At 23.9% G+C, this 20,573-nt stretch overlaps 1 protein-coding gene across 5 annotated transcripts in view; it reads right to left on the reverse strand.

Annotated features, from left to right (window-relative positions):
• Window positions 1-20,573, reverse strand: part of LOC129615930 (CUGBP Elav-like family member 2) — a 187,317-nt gene that overhangs the window by 116,753 nt on the left and 49,991 nt on the right. For 3 of the 5 annotated variants that reach the window (XM_055531354.1, XM_055531355.1, XM_055531353.1), the window contains exon 1: window positions 15,544-15,877. The exons of the other annotated variants lie outside the window; for them this stretch is intronic. In XM_055531354.1, the coding sequence (XP_055387329.1) occupies window positions 15,544-15,722 (179 nt within the window). In that variant the 5' untranslated portion in view covers window positions 15,723-15,877. Of the gene's footprint in view, window positions 1-15,543; window positions 15,878-20,573 lie in introns of those variants that run through there. 5 annotated transcript variants of the gene reach the window in all.

Raw genomic sequence — 20,573 nt, forward strand, 5'->3', positions numbered from 1 at the left:
TACCTTAACATTATGTACGAGTATAACAGTTAATTTAAATATAATTACAATTATTATTTAACAACTACATGTATATACTTTGGAAAATTGATTAAATTGTAAAGTGTTGAAATTAAATTAATTAAAAACACCCTTAAATTTTCAAAGCATAAAAACTTATAAAAAAATTTGCATATTTTTCACATTATATTTTTACTTTATTTTATAATTTTATGTTTCAAGAAGTACAAGTGTATTTATATGTATACTTACAATATGCAATTCACAATATGTATAAAAGCAGAAAAATACAACAAAATTCCAAAACTTTTATACAAGAAAGTCAATAGTTCTTTAACTGGTTACAAAAGTTTCGACACATATGATAAAAAAAATTAAATTGAATTTTTATGTTTTGTATATTTGAATTTTTTATGTTTTATATTGTTTATAACTAATGCAAAAATATTTTTTATTAAATTATAAATTTATTGTTATACGTAAAAGCACGTATATGAAAGTTAAAAAATTTGAACATTAAAAGTTCACATATTATTTTGTTTTCAATATTCTATTTTTATTCCTCCATAAAATATAATTTAGGTACTCACAAAATATTACCCCTATATTATATACTTTTAACAAGGAGTTACTTCCTCCCAGCCCGTATAATCTGTAATGGTCAAATTGTTGCCAATTATTCAGCTCGATTCTAGTTAGATTTGTTTGACCCGTGTGACTAGTACAAAACTTTAGAAATAAAACTCAGAATTTTAAAATTTATTACAAAATTACACAAAATTTTTACTAAATTATTAAAAATATCTACATATTGAAAATTTCCTGAATGACTTGAATGACAAATCGTATAGTCCTTACTAAATAGTCTTCTCTATTTGCCTAACAGAACTATATACAAACATTCCAAATAAAAATACAATTTACTTTGTTAAATTCTTATTCAATGGTTAAACTATAAATACTTAACTTCTATTTAAAATATACGATATACAAATAATATACAACATATAACATACGATATACAATATACGAGTACAATATAAATAAAAGTGTTTATATTTTTATTTACTTCATATTATTGTTTATAATTTTCTTTAACACATTTGAAAATATGTGAGTTTTTAATTCTTGTATCAAATATAATTTTTTACCATTATATCTTGTAAAGTGTTATACATTATATATAGAAGAAAAAACAATAAGAGCCTCATAATTCATTTCCGTTCCGTTAGCATATGTACCTAAACTTTTCTAGTCTTTATTCTAACACGTTATACGTAATGTATAATGTACGTATATATAAGCAGCGTGCACTCAAATGTGTATGTCAGCAAATATACGAGTATTTCATTTTGTAAAGGCTTTTAATTTGAATACTCTCTATATACATATATATTCTCTCCGTATACATTGAATTTCCGCAAACTTGTATAAGTAAATATTTTTGTCGGAGTGTATATAGGTGTATAAAATAATAATATAATATGAATATTATGTAAAGCAAGTAGTATACAGTTCAAATTAATTATGACTATACTAAAGATGTATATAAAACGCCTACATATTATATACATAAAATTTTATGTGTGCATGGACATATTGAAAATAATATGGTATAATAAAATATAAAAGAAAATCAAGAAAAGTTTTTTTTTTTTTTAAGAAGGCTTCAAAGTTCAACATCACATCTATGGCATATTGTGTGTATTTACTTTATATAGTCACTCTTAAGTCCTTTCTTCTTACATTATTATTATATTTTCTTAATAGTGTAAGTACAATTTACTTCGTTTTATTATGTACTTTCTTTTCTTTTTGATTTTTTTTTAGTAGTGTACAGTGTATGTAATTTTCTTTCAATCTGAAATTGACCTTTGTATATATGTATATAATATGTAGATATAGAGTAAAATGGTGTGGTGGAAGGATAGTGGTTTTTTCATTTTTTTGCTTTTTTGTTTCTTAATTTCTTTTATTCAAAAAATACAAAGCGTAGGACACATGTACATATAATGAAAATTATAAAATATTCTTGTATCGTATAAGGTTGTCTTTTTGAAAATACAAAACAGGAAAAAAAAATTTTATGGTAAAAAATATTTTCAAAATGAATACACAGAGAAAAACAAAATCAAAATTAAATGAAAAGAAAAAATGTAAAAAATTAAATGAAGAACAAAAAATAATAGAAAAAAAAAAGAAAAATGAATGGTTCGAAGGAACCACTTAACAGCTCCCAGAAATAGAATAACAAAAGTGTAACAAAATGTTAAGAGAAGAAAAAAAAATCATTTTTGATTCTAAAGTACACTCTTCTCTTCTTTTATATTGTGCACAACAAAAGCATATTCACAATAACAAATGAAAGAAAATCAAAAGAAGAACAAAAATAAAAAAAAAGTTTTTTGTTTCTGTTTTTATTTTTTTGTTTTTAAATTATATTAGTTTAAAATAGAAGTAAGGAGAAAGAGGGCGGGGGCGGGGGGCGGAATCGGAAACAGGGATAAAGGTATAAGAAGAATAAAAGTATCCTCCTCAAATTCAAAGTAAACAAGAACAGTAGTCGAAACAGCAGTAGTCTTTTATTTTTTAAACATCAATATTTTCTTTTATGCTTATTTGTTTGTTTGTTTGTTCGTCTCTTGTATAATATTGTGTATAGGTACTGTTATTTTCTACAATCAACTTCCTTTTCTATTTAATTTTTTTTATTTTTTTTCTTCTTATACTTTTGTTTCGGTTTCGGTCTGTTGTTCAAGTCTGTTTTTTTTTTTTGTAGTTCTTCTATTTTTCTACCATTTAATCTTTTATGAATAATATAAGAATAATATTACAAGAGTATAAGGGGCCATAAAATAAAAGCTGAAAAAATAAGAACAAAAATAAAACAAATTGGAGGCTTGCTTGATTTTTTTTTTTTTTACACTCTCTTTTTTATTCTTTTCAAGAACAATTTCTGGGTCAACAACAGTCCATTGTATTGTGATTTATTATAAGAGAGTATACAAGAAGATATTATAGAAGTAGGTATAGAAAAAAAAAAATCAACTTTGAATAAAAAACTAAAAAAAAAGAGAAACAACGATTGGGCGACAAGAACAACAATAACAACAACAACAATAAGAAAAGTTTAAGAAAACCAAAAAAAAAAAATAGCAAAAGTTACAAAAAAAGAAAGAAATCTTACAAAAATCAGAAATTATTCAAGAAGATCCTCAAAAAACAAAAAATAAAAAACACAAATAGCAAAAGAAAAGTTTAAAAATAAAAGACTAACAAAAACAACAAAAAAAAGTAAATCAACAACAACTATTATCACAACAACAACAACAACAGTAACAGTAACAACACCAACAGCAATGAAAACAACAACAACAATAAGAAGAGGACAACAATATAAGAAAAATCTTTTTCCTTTCGGTAAACAAATTGAAAAAGTCATTAAGATTTGCGTTTTCCTTTTAGAAATTTTTAATATTCCTGTCTCCTGTGTATGTGTGTGTGTGTGTTGGTCTGAATGTGTATTTAAAATATATTTCTATCTTTTTCCTCCTCCTTTTATTTTCTTTCCTATTACTTACAATTTTATTATTATTTTTCTCTTATACTTAATTTTGTTCTAACTTTTACAACTTATTTTTCCAGTGGAAGGTTAGTTTGCTTATTTGCCCTTTACAAGTTTATTACTTTTTTGTTTCTCTCTTCTTTTTTTTTTTTTAGTATTCATATAATATTTTATTTTTATATTTTAAATAAGTTATTTTGTAACTGTTATACCCTATTACTATAATACAACAAGTTTTTAAGGTAAACCACTAAAGTAAATAAAAACAGAGAAAATAACAAAGAACAAAAAAAAATAATAGCTAACTAAAACTACATCAGTAAATTAAGATCAGACAAAAAGGATAATAATATAAAAAGTCTAGGAAATTTTATTCTATTGTATACATAATAAATTCATTTATTTATTTCTTTCTTTTCAAATTAAAAAAATATATGTAGGAGTGTTGCCAACTAAAATGAAATTGTATTTTCATTTAAAATCATAAATATGGGAGGCGAGGTGTATAATTTTATAAAAAAAAATTTTGTGACCACCATTGTCTCAAAAATTTTTTTAATTAAAAACTTTTAATAATTTGCAATAAATGTGCCCATATTGAGTTTAGTTAATGACGTGAAGAATTATTCGAATGTGTTTCCCAAAAATTTTTATGTCTGTTTTTATTCAAAATTATATATTAAAAATATTTCTAAAAAAAGTTGCTAACAATAGACTAACTACAATAGGAACTAGTGTCGCTAACAACAATATGAATTTTAAAACAAAATTCTCAAATTTAAACTAAATTTCAATACTTACAGTCGACAAACACAAACAGGAGAAGCAGAAAATTCGAGCAACATACTAAGAGAATACCACAAATTAGCAATATATTTTGCATTGAGGAGAATTACTTCGAATTTAGAAATGAGATGTACAGACCAAATTCGAGAATATCGACGGGCAATTCACTTTAACCACTTATTACTAAATTATTTGTGTCTAAATTCGAAAAACGGTTGGAAGAGGATTGTTTGATGCCTAGAGTATGGATGAGGTAAATTGACAATGTTTTCACAATAAGAATACGGATGGACTATAGAGAATATCAGCGGGTGTATCAGCAAATTAGTTTTACGGAGCCGTCCGAAATAAACGTACATAACTAATTTAATCATATAAAACTACGGTTGCCCTTTACTCCTCCTAGAAATGGAAAATAAACACAATTTCATCATTTTTTTCTTACATTTTGCATTTACAAGAGAGAAGAAAAATTTAAAGAGAAATGTGAGAAATTTTTTAATTATAATATATTCTCTCATATTAATTCTCTCGTAATTTTATCCCCATAAATCACATTAAGTATTTTAAATTCATTAATATTAAATAATTTTTATTTTTTGGTATTTTGGTAAGATTTTCTTTTGGCAAGAACTAAAATTTCAACTAGAACAAAACTTGTATATTAATAAAATTTATTAAAAAGCATAAAATATATGTAATTATCTACTTTTACTAGAAAATAATGTGTATATGTAATTACATACATATGTATATACATGTGTACATACATATGTATAAGTTAATAAATAAAAACAGCTTGTTTTCATTAATAAAGACTATAATATAGAAAAATGCAAATGAAAATCAAAATTGTTTAAGTCAAAAAATAACAATTGTAAAAAAAAAATTAACAAGCAACAAGTTGTTTTACTCCTGTCTTTTACAAAAAAACAAAAAAAAAAATAAAACAAAAAATAACAAAAAAAATAATTTTTTTTTCCTTTTTATTGTTGTTTTTTTTTTGTTATAACGCAGAGATAATAAAGAAGAATGCAAACAAAATAAAAAAAAAACACAAAAAACATTATAGAAGCAAAAATAAAATTAAAAGCAAAAGAAAAAAAAATATAAAAAAAAATCTAAACAAAAAATAAGTGAAAAAGAAAAATTCAAAGACCTCCAGGCATTCACAAACAACATCACTACACAATAAATTTTCTCTCATCATCGTATACAAGCATACAAACATACAAATAATCTATAGCAAAAAATCTACAATTTAACCTTGTACAGACACAAGATACAAGGATATACATATATAGTGTGGATTTTAATTTTTTATAAAATTTATATACATACATACATACTTAATTACCTACTTATATTTCTACTTTATAAACGCACTGGATAAAATAGTTATTTAGGTACCTACAATTATACACCAGAAATAGCATCGATAACAAAGTCAATTTAAAAGTTCATTATATGAGTACTACTTTAAGTATATTTTGTTTAATGTAAATTTAGGTAGGTATACGTATAGACAGCGCCGGATCTACCATATATATGCAAATTAAACATTTGCTATGATTGTAATATGTGTATTCCAAAAAATTTTTTCTTCCTCTTTACAGCGGAATTAGGTTGATAACATGTGCCTATATACGTACAGATTGTAAAACGAGAAGTTGAAAGTTTAATTACAGGCTGTTTTTTATAACAAATCTTGCATTCATTTTGATAAATTTACAAGAAAGTAATTGATTATGGGAAATTGTGGAATATTTATTGCATGTTTGATTTCAAAGAATGGGGCAAAAATGAATGTGGCAAGAATGAACCGGACCTGGGTATATAGGTATAATCGTTTACATATGCTATATTTGTATAAAATTAAGTATGTAAATGTATTAATGCGTAAATTTTTTTATTTTGCTATAGTTAAAATTTTACTGCATAATATTATACGGGATATTTAAAGATATTATCAAAAATATTAAATTATATATTATTTTTTTAGTATAACAGTTTACTATTTTTTGTAATTTATAATGGATAAATAAAAACTATGCTTTAGTAATTTGGATTAAAAATAATTTATTATAGACACTATGTATGCCTTCAAATATAATTTAAGAAGCAATTAAAATAAAATTTTTAATTTTTAATTTAAACAATTTCATTCCTACTCTTCGTGTTCACTTCTTGTACAATCTGTTATATTTTTTTATTGTGACATGAAATAATTTTTTTAATTTAAAAGATTGTCTGTGTTTTATGTATTATTTGCTTTTGTGCTTTTATTACATTTCAAAGAATATTGAAAAAAAAATAAAAGTGCTTATTGGTTTCACTTTAACCTACCGTCGGTGTTTGTATCCGACTATATGATTGGAAACTCTGATTACTGTTTAAGATAAAGAAAACTTTTGTTATTAAAGCAATTATAGATCTTTAATAGAAGAATATTTTTTTTTAAATGAATTTTGAAAACATTATATGAAGAAACTGGCAGATATATCAAATTCCGCTAAAAAAACACAAAACTGCTTATGGAAATGTTTTTATACAACTGCTGAACATACTTATACAGCAACCTCATGTAAACAAATGTAGATTACTGTAAAGCAATGTGAAAATTAATTAAATGATAAGTGTAAAGTGTGCCGGAAAATTCTTCATTCCTCTGTAGCTCAGTTGGTAGTGCGTCTGTCAAGAAAACGGTAGGCCACTGGTTCGAGTCGAGGAAAAAAATTTTTTAATTTTCCTGCCTTGACTCGTTCCTTTGATTACACGTCATTCGTCACTTCTACAGTTGTTGTATTAAGGAATTTCTATTAGTTATTCTTATAAAAATTAATAATAAAGATAAACGCACGTTGTATTTGTAATTAGTAATACAAAACTGCTTTCCAAACTCAAATTAAATAAAATCTTAATTTTAACATCTTCTAGGATTTCATCAGTATTTTAATTTAACAATTTATACTGAATTCTGAATTTTTTCAATCTTAAAATAATGTGCTTTAAAAATATTACCGAAAAAAAGACACTGAGAGGCTTTAATACTCCTCCTAAATGTATGCAACAAGTTATATTACACAATCTTGAAATCGATTTATTTAATGAGCAATTAAAACAGTCCTATTGAATAAATCAAATTGTTGTCATGACGTACAACTTTAGTAAAAGAGGATCGGTTCAACAGACAGTACCATTTTGTATAAAAACAACTTATTGCTATATGTTATACGAGTATTAAAAATGTGCTATTTTGATTAAGCAATTGGCTTAATCGGTTAATATACTTTTTAATTTTATGATGACTTTTCCTCTTTCCGTATAAAACTTTTATTAAGACAAGCAATGAAATGATTTTCTGCTTAAAAAAAAATTTTAACATGCAAAAATAATGCAATTTATTCTTACTATATGAGATTATCATGGCCACTAAGCAGTTCTTTTAAAAATATTGCATTCGCTTACATCATTACATTATTACATTATATATTTGAACATATTATATAAAAAGCTATATATAACAGTTAAATATAACTGTTATACCTATACTTTTAATTCATCATATAAGCATTTCATCTGAAATTTAAAATTAATTTGAAATCGAAATTTATTGTGAACAAAAAAAAAATACAAAAATTTCATTTAATTTGTGTACTTTAATATTAATTAGTTGCTCATTTTAAAAACCCTAATTAATGATATACAAATAAAAATAAAAAACAAAAAAAAATTTTTTTTATTTTTTCTTCCTAACCTATTGTTTAATTTCGTGTCCTTTAACAACAATTATATAGAATAAATTTTCATTATGTAAGAATGAAAAATCGTATAACTCAACCAACGCAAGTTAAAAAATGATCCCAATCAAATTTATACGCTTGAATAAATTTTTCCGGAAAAAAAAAAAAAAATGAAGAAAAAAACAATAAGTACCCCAAAAAAAAATGTCTACATAATTTTGAAAATATTTTCTTTGAAATGTTTTCTGTTTTTTTACTTCAGTATGTCACTGTATATACACAAGTTTGCATGCATATATATACCCGGTATATACAAGTAGAACACTAAAATCTCTACTATCTTTCTATTATTACTGTTGCAATACACAACAAAGGGGTAAAAATTAAAGAAAAAAAATTTTTGTTATTATTGTTTTTCTTTTCTTTTAAATAATAGAAGGACGAGCTCTTCAAAAGAATTATTATGTAAGATAATCCAGAAGGGAATATACCCTAATTAATTTTTACTATATATATTAATATAAGTATATCTATGTATATATACTCAAATATAATTAGTACTAATTTTTAATTTCTTTTGAAAAATCTAATGAGACAAGGGGCACAACTTATCGATTCTATATAACTTTCTGATATACATTTAACATGTGGGAATAAAACCAGTTAAAATTTATAATAAAAATCGATTTTTATATACGTTTAACTAGAATATACCAACAATATAACTAATATATTCATATAGTTATACCTATATACTCGTATATTAAAATTGTTATACCCGACCTTTCTTAAAGTATAATAGAAATTTTATATATCCTTTATTTTCTTTATATATACAAATAATAAATATGAATTTTTAAACGCAATCAAGGTACTTAATTTAATTGAAAGAAATACTCTCCTTTTATCACTCACTCCGATTCCCATACTTATGATATACTTTACATATATGTATGTACATAAAAAGAGAAAGATAAATATAAAGTCAGGAGAGAAATATTATTAATTTTTTATTTTTCTTGTTTTGTTTTTGTATTTTTTTTTTTGTCTAATAAAGATGGGTAAGTGTTGTTATTATGTTGTGTGTATTCAAATGAAAATAATTTAATAAAATAATTCACAAAAGAATATATATGTTCTATTCTTCAAATAAAACACAAAGGAATAATATAACGGAAATTCGTATACCAACAAAATGGTCAATTTAGATTTCAAATTCAATGTGTATATAAGTTCAAATTGAAGCCATTAAAGAATTCAATGAAATAATAAGGAAATTATTTAAGAAAAATATTTATGTAACTTTAAGAATTAGGATAAATAGAAGATAAAGTAAAATTTTACGGGCATTACCATTCGACCTAATAATGGTAACCTTAGGCTTTTACCCAGAGGCATAATGAATGTTGGTGCCTCTATTGTGCGACTGTGAGGCTGTGATGGAATTGATGTTAGTTCTGTCAATCGTGCCTTTATGAGAGGTCACATGACTAGATTTAAATGGTGACCTAAAGTTACCATTCGACCTAATAATGATAACCTAAGGTTTCCTATCCAGAGAAGTATTGAATATTTGTACCTTTATAGGGTGGTTGATAGGCAGTGATCGAATTGAGGTTGGTACTAAGACAAAGACAAAGAGATTGGCTATTAGACAGAGTTTCGTTAATTAAAGACAAGCTATTGAAAACGTAAATTTTCGGTTGAAGGTACCTCATACAATGGATAAATAAGATGCAAGTAGAATAGTATACAAAAATCACACAATTGCAGAATTTAGAATACGTTATCTAAGGCTGATGCCCGGCAGCCTTTTAAAGAACTAAAATATCGAACAAGAATGGCCAAAGTATTTTTAAATTTTTAACTTAAGAATATATAAAATACCATGAAAAATTTTTACTTTAAAAATATGCTCTAACACTATAAAATTACTTAATAACTATTACTTGATAACAATATCAAATATTTAGAAAACAAATTTTCTAATTAAAAATATTCCTTTTAAAATAAACGATAATGTTCTATTTAAAATTATCGATTAAATTATAAGACACGACAAAACCAATGATGATGTCTTAGATCACGTAAAATATGTAATTTAGAGAGGAACATTGTAATAGATTAAATATGTAATATGTGTTTGTACTTGTCTGAATGCCCCCTTTTTACGAACAAAATTTTTGATAATTTGGAATGGCACATATTAATTAAATGTTACATGTTATACAACATGTAATCAAAAATAATAACATATACAGTTAGTTTGTAATTATTAAAAAATTAGATAACATATAATAATTTTTTTTTAATGTCACATAAAACTATTAAATATCAATTCTTTTAATTAATTTTTCCCTAACAAAATATAATCTTGTTGTGTCATTTATGTTCTAATTAGAATTCTGTGTGGACTACTTTAAAAATACGATATATTCTTTTTTCAATTAAACGTACTGCTGTTTACAGCCTGTATAGAGGAAAATTGATATTAGCATAAGTTTTTCTCTCCCTTTATTCAAATAATTTTCGAATATTTTGAAAGATGTGACTGTGACTATCGCAGACCAACAAAAATTAGTTTTCATTGAAAGCCATAAGTCATAAATGAAACTGATATTTTTATAGATGAAATTGGATTGTACGTATTCACTTCTTACTCACATTCAAATATACCGTCAAATCCCTATAACACAAATTTCCGTAGGAAGATATTGTAAAATGGTGGTTCTTAATATGTGGATCCGATTGTATTATGTGCGTACTTAAAGCAAATGCATTTAAACTCATTTACAACGAAAAAATTTAACACTTTAACATAGTCTTAAAGTAAGTACTCTTTTCAATAACACCCTTGACTGGGGTAGTGGGCAATAGACTGGTGTGACGGGAAGTAAAATAGTGTAGTGGACTAATCTGGTGAATCTGGAAGCTGATGTTGTTGTTTCTGAGTTTTATTACTCAAACTGTTATACGTTTAAACTGTTATACATTACTGTTATACTGTTATACATAAAATGATACAATATAATTTACATAAAAAATTTAATTAAAATTTAGAATATTTTTTACAATATGTACAAAAGTATAAAATAACAATTTCAAAACATTAATTTTTCTAAATTTATTGTTCGCTCATTTAAAAAAAAGAAAAAAAAAATAAAGGCAATTACAAAAATAAATAAAATTCAAATTTATTAAAAATAATATGAAACAAACATTTTTATAATTAAAAATTTAAAATGTTGCCATGTTTTTGTCTACACTCAAACATACATACATACATACATGCATATAACAATTTATTTTCCATTTCTGTTTTATAATCATAATATTTAATTAAAAGATATTAAATTTTATTTCAATTTATTGGTAAATGATCGAAATAAATAATTAAATTGTGTGTATATAATATGGTATGCATTGCATGCATGTAAAAAACAATAAACGTAAAACAATATGTTCTAGCTACACGCATGAAAACAATTTTTCAAATTTACATATATATGTACATATACCTATATCTATTAACATTCCTTGTCTACTAAATTCCTAGATATCATTCCAGATACCATATATATATATACTCGTATATACCCTTATGAATTTTTGCAAAATATTTATGATACAAAACAATTTAATGTGCAAATCATGTTTTGCACATAAATATACACGTATAACACATATACGTGTATATATATCTACACATATATAAATAAATATTGATATCATATTTCACTTTGCAAATTATCGATATATAAGTGTTATATATGTGCAGTTATATAATGTGTATATTACATACATGTACCGTACCGTATGAAATTTAGGGTCAGAAAACTCATATATTTCTCATCAATTATTATCCTTTTCAATCTGTATGTCAATCATAATCATTAAAATCTAAACCTTTTATTGAATAGTTTCGTTACGTTCTTACTGAATACGTTCTTATTGAATATTTTAGTTAGCATATAAGTATATGTAGATTGTATATCACATTAAGACTGACAACATTTTTAAAGTGTACGCACGCAAAATATATTTATTACTTTTGCTCTTACTTTTTTTTTGTATTAAAATTCTTCAAAATCAAATTTCAATTTAGAAAGAATTTTTATCAAATGTAAAAAAAATAATTTTTTTTTTTAATAAAATATTTGAAGGAAAATTTGACATTATAAAATAAAATATATGAAAAAAGAAAATTAATTTAAGGTTGAAAATGAGAAGGGATGAAACGGTAAATTGCTATTTTCAGAATTTTCAACAAATTCTGTCTGCGCGTATTTGGTGTTGTTACATGTGTTGTGTTAAAAAAACGGGAAAATTAGTTTAATTTGTTAGAAAAAATGTTATATAGAAAAATATGATGACAATGTCAATATTTTTAATTGTTTTTATTTTTTAATTGACATTTGAATTTCAATTGACATGAAATTATATTCGCAATAATAACCAGTCTTGCCAATAATTTGTCATATCGAAATGCAATCATATTTAAAAAATTTATTTTATAATAGAAAAAAAAGTCCCTGTTAGATGGTATTTTAAAATAGATCTCATAGTAAAGTGACTTTTAATAAATAAACGAGTATGTTTAAATTATAAATTATTTCTAAATCAATTTTTCTAGAAATATTCATGATTAAAGACTACCCTATCAATTATAGGCTAATATTAATTACTGGAAAATGCAATTTAATAGCAGCCTAATATCATTAATATTAAATTTTCTAACATAATTTGTGCTTAACTCAAAAGTTTTTGAGCGACTCTTAAAATTTTTGTTTGGTATTTTTTCTGGAAATCGGTTTAAATTTAAAAAACAGCATTCGAGAAAATGCTGTATTCTTTTAATGTAGAGTTTATAATCCGGCCGTATTTGAAATGATTATCCGGGCGTATGATTTAAAAACCGATTTTAAAAATAATTAATGATTATAGTCATGCGGGATTATATTAAATTATCATTAGTTTTTCAAATTAAAATTAGTGTAAAATTTGTTTTTATTATTAATTAATTCGGCCGCCATTTCAGACTACCAAAGACTGGCTTATATTCTCTAGTCTGGCTTCTTCAGTATTGTACTCAAGTGATCCGTAATAAAATTTGTTTTCGAAAACAAATCTAAATTTTAAATATAATTTATATGACACTCCCATTCTGATTTAAGGAGTTTTATGCCTTAAAACCAAAGAAATATTCTATATAGACACAATAATAAAATTGAAATTAATGTAATGAAAATATCGAAATAGAAAAAACTCTTACAAAATTGTTTACTTTTATTTATTCTACAAGTATATCAATTCTTAGATATATAATATGTTCATCATAATATATATATATATATACAATCAGGCGCGGTTCTGATGTATTCGTCGCCCTAAGCGGTTCCTAAAAAGTGCGCCCCCCCCCCCCTTCAACCTTTTCACCTATTTTATTACTGTGAACAAAATTTAATAGGCATTGCACATTGTGCATCATAAAGCAGTTTCTTGTAACCTTATTGTGCTGAATTATAGAATTAAAGTCTGGAACTAAACTTTCAATTTTTTGTTTTATAAATTCAAAAACAAGGTAATTTATTTAACTGTGCGTTTTTTTATGAAGTTATGATCAGATTTATATCAATCACTTAAACTTGATTTTTTGATTTTAACAACCAAAAAATTTACTTTTTGACGTAAGTGAAACTTATTGTAAAAGGTTCTATGAAAATTATATCAAATGAACTTTTTCACAGCTTATTTGAATATGAAAAAAAGTAAAAAATTATTTTTATTTTTATTCGCAATTTTATTTTTATTTTTATAATTATTTTTATTTTTATTCGTAAAATTTGGCTTTTTATTTCACAAATCGCCTGAGAAATGAAGCAGCGTATAAAAAAAGTTTCGACTTGCATTCAAAAATTTAAGGAAAATCAAAGTTTCGTTCTAAAATTTGTGACTTAAAAACTAAGCTTTTCATGTACATAGCTATAAGCTTTTATACTGTTCATTATATTTTTTAGATTTTATTAAAATAAATGCATTTACTGGTATTTATAGGCTCGTGGTTTTGAAATTTCAGAATGTCGTTTTGCTTAACTGTTTTAATTTTGGAGATAAATGTGTGAAGCAAATTATGCGCCATTTCATTTTACTCTTATTTCTTGGATGACAAACTACATCAATTCAGCATAAAAATTCTTAACATTCACTTGATTATTAAACAACATTTTTCAATTCAATATAAGTAGTAGATTTTATCAATTAAAATTTAATTCTGTGATTGATAACAGTTTTTTCAAAAACGAAAGCAGAACATAGTAGTAGAAATTCATAACGATCATGTAATTTTAAAATTCATTCAAAATTTTTTGTTGTTAAACAAAAACAAAATATTGGTATACATATACACAATCTCAATATCAAGCTATGCTTTCCGTCATTTAAGAATATTGCTCTCATTCTCTTTTTCTAATTTCTTTCTATTCTCATTCTTAATTTGTGTTTTTTTTGTTTTGTTCTTGTTGTTTACTAATGCAATAGTATACAGAAAAGTAATACATTATAATAATGTGTTTGTTTGTTTAGTGAGTGGGCGCCAACTAAGCAAAAATAAAATTTTGCATGTATGAAACAATTTAAATATAATGTGTACGAACGAGTGTAGCCACTAAGCATAATAAAAACATTGCTTTGTGATATAATTATATGTGTACGAGCGAGTGTTGATAGGGAGCAATCTCAGCAAAATAAAAATTTTGCTTTATGAGATAATTATATGTGTACGCATGAGTGTTGATCTTATTCATATTAGACAATATAAATTATGTGTACATGTGTATTTTTGAATATTTTTATTTGTTGCGTACATTGCTTCTATATATGTATGTATATTATATGAGACGATTTCACTTATATATATGAACGATTGAATGTATACAGCTGTGTGAAATAATATTCTGTGTTTATAGGCATATACAGTACATAAAAAATAAGAATGAAAGAGTAGTGTAGAGTAAAGAAATGTATGAGTAATTTTAATTCTATGAACATTTTTTGTTATATGGTGCAAATAGAAAATATGTGTAGGAACAAAATATTATGTTTGCATGTAGGTAGATTTTATTAAGTTAATTTCGCTATAAATTGATGTATAAAAAAAAACTTGGAATCCTTTTTTTTGGGTAAAAATTTTTTTTTTTAAATTTAGGGGTTTTTTAAGTTTTCAATGGCGCCCCTATTTTTTATCGCCCGCTGCAAATGCATACTTTGCATGTATGATAAATCCGGGGCTGTATACAATATAATTAACATAATTATATATATGTATATACATATACATATATAATATGGACGTGTCAAATGTTTTTATTATATTTTTACTTTATATTATAATAAAAATACAAATATATATATATATATATATACATATATATATAGATGAAAATAACTTACTTCTCCTTTGTACAGCTATTCTCCTGCTTAAAATATGGATGATGAATACTATGATTAATGTGATTAATTTTACTTAAATTACTATCCAAAATGTTGTATAAATTTTTACGTCGTAATGGACTATTCTTTCCTGAACCCGGAGATATTTTACCAGCTAAGGCTTCTAGCGAACTTAACATTTTAATAAATTTTTTGAGTTTGCCAGAAGTCTTACAACTTCCTTTAAATACATATGTATATAAAATATAATTATAATGATAGATGTAATTTTATATATCACTTGTTTTTTATTATTTTTATATTTTTTTTTTTTTTGTTGTTTATTTTATTTTTATGTTGTTTTATATACATATACATATAGGTACCACACCAACATATATATATATATATGATTATAATTTTTTTTTATTAAATATAATTAATTGTGTAACATAATATGTATATATTGCAAATACATATATATATACATGTACATAAATATATTTGTATATTAATTAAAAAACAACAACAGAGAAAAAAAAAAGATTTTTAATAAATTATTTACACTAAAAATTTATTAATTATTCACTCTTAAATTTTTTTTTTCTTTATTTTTAAATTTTTTACATATTTTAATTTATAATAAAATTATTTTTGAAAAAAATGTTTTGTCAGTGTATTTTAGTCGGTATGACATATTTGTTTTCCTAAAAAAAAAAAATTTTTTTTTTTTAATTATTCTATGTTAATGAAAGCTGAATGAAAAATTAAATTTAATTAAATGTTATTAATAATATTAATTAGAATTAAAACGAAACCACATTATTTTAATTGTTATACTTTATTATAATTATTAAAAAAATTTTTGGTTATGTGTTTTGTAAGTGAACTTCCCACTATCGCTCATAAAATATGCGTTTAAATATTAATACAGTTGAACCTGAATAAATAGAATTCCAAAGGATTGAGATATTTCATTTATTCAGTTTCAGTTTCGAATTTAATTCTAGTTCTGTTGGTTCTTTATTGGTCTAATGTATTTATTGTCAAAAAAGTAAAATTTATTCACCCATACCTGAACTTATTAGAATATTGCAAATTTTTATAAATGCTAAATTTTTCAACAACCAGTATTTCGAGTAATTGTAAACATATTTTACGGCTAATTACGAGCTATAATTTTAACGGTTAATGAGGAACTGAGATAAAAAAATTACATTTTTTTTGTTATGGCAAGATGTTTATACTTTTAATATATAATTAAACTTAAAATTATAATTTTATTAATATTGAAAGTCAATTAGTTGGAAGTGATGAGAGAGATAGATGACTTAATAGGCGAGTTATGTAGCCGAAAATTATTCTAACAAAATAAGTTGTTTATTAATTTATATAAATAAATTGTTCAAATCTTATACTTCTCCAGAGAATGAAACATGTTTAAGAGAAAAATTAAAAAATAAAAAAAATTATTTTTGATAACGGTTAATTTCAACAGCCATTTTGCTATTAACTAAATATTGAACTATACTCTTTTGAAATAGAAGAAGCAAGGTGCTGTTTCACTGTGTTTTGCAAAATTTTTGTGGTTCAATATAACGACAAAATAAATTTAAGTATTTTGAAGGATATAATAACCTTTGGAGTGGGGAGATTTTTGTTTTCTCTAAAAGAATATGAGTTTTTCTATATCAAATTTTCTATATCAAAGGGTGAGGAAAATACTATTTGTAAATAAACACACAAATGAACGGACAAGGAATTAGACCGAAAAGAAAAAATTTTCTTAAAACAGGAAAAAATTTATTAAGTTGGGAAAAATTTTTTAGTCTCCGTGTTCTTAATAAATAAAAATTAAATGTTCGAAATTTGACTAATATGAAAATAATTTGAAAAAGTTTTTTTACCAAAATCATTGATTCTAACCCTATGCTTCCCCCCTCTCTCTTCACCCGTATAAAGTGTTATCACCGATATCATCATTTTTCCTTTACTTTATATTTTTCCAATATGTTAAAGAAATTCTTTTACTTTCTTTTAATATTATTAAAAGAAAACAAAAGGAAAATAAATTTTTGTTAAAATTCATTTGAATCCTACTTTTATTTCTACATACATATTTCTAATATTATTTTTTTCGTAACCTAATATTTATATATAATATTTATCTATATATTATATACTAGGTACTCTTACACTTGTATTTTATATATAAAACCTATTTTTATCAATCATTTAACAATGTCATATTAAGTATATTGAACTTCATTCACCCACAAACATATATATATATACATACATATACAATTCACATAAAATGTACATTGTGTGTCATTATGTCAGCATACATGTAGACATAATTATAGCCGTATACAAGATGTATCAAATTTAAAGTACTTCCATTTTAGAAATATGAGAGAAAAGCATCCAATTTATTAAATTAATTTAAATAAATAAAAAATTTTTAAAGTCAAAAAATATTTTATTAATTTTTCTTAAATTACTTAAATATTTTCATATAAAATTTCTATAATTTTTAATTGTATAACAGATCCGGCTGTAGATATTTTTTTATGAATGTATGAAATATAAATTTTACCGTCCAAAAAGTGAAATTATTCTTTTTATGTTTATAAGTCAAATAAATACAAAAATTATTATTAAGGATAAGATACCGATATGCAAATATTAGGAGTTTACATACCGTTACTAATATTCGAAAATTAATTCCATTTCGGACAAGAAAAGCATTTTCTGGACAAAAGAGCTACCTTTCTCTTTTCGTTTGAAATGCTTGCCTTTGGATTGTCATTGTATTGCTATTAACCGTTTTGTTTATAAAAAAGAGAGTAAAAAGACATTCAAAGAGTCATTTTTTAACAGAGCAGAATAAATGTTTGCCATTTTTCTCTCCTTTTTTTCGGCAGTCACATTTAAATCCCGCCCTGTTCTTACCATACAATAAATAATTCAAAATTACATTAATTTTTTAACCTTAATCTAAATCCATAATTACTGTTAAAAAAATTAAATAACCAAGATGTCGTCGTCTTGTTCTTTTTTTTTAATATCAAAGAAGAATGATAAACCTAATATTAAATATATATATATATATATATATATATATATATATATATATATAAATTATTATCAATTAATAATAGATGATTACTCATATTCTTTGTTTTTTTATGTACCGCAATAATATTTTTTTTGCGACAAACCCCCAACCAATTTCAATTTTTTTCTTAATTTTTTTATTTTTTTTTTTTTAAGTAAGGTCGATTATCAAAGTTGGGACATCTTCTTTAAATATAAATTGCACAATGATATAATAATAAAGTAAGCGTGTGTCTGTATATAATATGTTATAATAATATAAGTGTTATACGTCTGTTTGTTTATGTGTATGCATTGATAATATTATAAGCTTTAGTGTCATTTATAAGGTTTTTATATAAATTTTTTTTTTGGCAAATTTTTCGAATTAGTATTTTTTCATCGTTCAAAAGATAAAAAAAGAAAAATAAATGAAAACCTTTTAAGAGTTATTTAATATTAAAATTTTTGGGTCCTTTCAAAAAAAAAAAACAAGAAATATAAAAAATATATCTAATAATGATAATAACAATAACAAGAAGAAAAAAAAGAGAGAAAAATGCATAAAAACAGAAAATATTTTCCATTTTTGTTTTTATTCTTGTTTTTTTTTTTTTTTTAAGAGAAAATTGAGATATTTTTATCCCACATCAGACAGAATATTAAATATTTTCTTTAATATACAAGTATATCTTATATATATATATGTATAACAACTAATAATACACAATTATATACACTATAGTGTTTTTATCAATGAAGACACACGCACACAAACATACATACATATAAAAAATTAATGTATTATTTTGGATAACAGGTGGCAAGAGCTCTTAATGGAGTTCTAAATAAATATTGATTTTGAAATTTAAATTTATGTTTTTTGTTTTTCTTCTTTTCTCTTATTTCTATTTTTCATTCTCTTTGATTCTCTAAGTTTTTTTGCCTCTGATTTTCTTTCTTTTATTGTATAAATATAAAATAATTAAATATATTTTTGAAAATTTTGAGAAAAAAAATGTGTTTTACCTTATTCATATGTAGGGTATATAGATGCTTTTGTCCTGTACACATGAATAAAAGTATTTTTCTCTTTATTGAATGCTTTGCTTTTTATTTGAAAAAAAACAAATGGTTCAAATTTTTTGATTTAAAAAGAAAATTAATAAAAATACAAAAAAAAATAATAAAAATTTGATGAGATCAACACATAACCAACCGCAATGTGTATGATCTATTTTAGGGAAAGTGCTACAAAAGATTCTGAAATTGTTTATTTTAAAGAAGTTAGTTGGTTTTTATTTAATATGCCTGGAAAAGTGTAAATTTGGCTCTTAGTAGACTTTCGGTTTGTACGGTCCGAATTCCCTAAAAACGTCGCCAGTTCAAAAAATTCCACCAATTATTTCACTACATAATATGGTAAAAAAATAAAACAGATCTCCACCAAGTTTCCAAACCCTGATCTTTCCAAAAGTTTTGCACCCCCAGGTTTTAATACCCCAAATTTAAATACTAAATTTCAAGGAAATTGTAGATTGTTTTTCTTTATATATGCAAAAATGTAAAATTGGGCTGCTAAAAAATCTAGTTCCCGAAGCCTGATATATCTCAAAGGTTAATAACTCTGTGACATAGTCGAAATAAACTCACATATAAAATTTCATCAAAATCGAATCAGCTGAACTTGAGATAGACATGCAGAGAGACAGATAGAATGACGCGACAGACTAATTGAGGAATGTGTTCCCACTGAAAACTTGACATCCGAAATTTGGTACATAACCTCCCTTATTGTTTCCACACAATTGGTAATAATGAAAACTATAAAAACAAATCCCAGAAATAATTTTTGATTATCAATAAAAGATTTACGGACATTACCAAAAATAAATTAGTTTTGTTAAGATGATCTCCAGTTCATTTACCTTCGAATTAAATTTTTTTTTATG

This window comes from Condylostylus longicornis, unplaced genomic scaffold (assembly GCF_029603195.1).
Source record: "Condylostylus longicornis isolate FDR11 unplaced genomic scaffold, ASM2960319v2 ptg000153l, whole genome shotgun sequence".
Classification (NCBI taxonomy): domain Eukaryota; kingdom Metazoa; phylum Arthropoda; class Insecta; order Diptera; family Dolichopodidae; genus Condylostylus; species Condylostylus longicornis.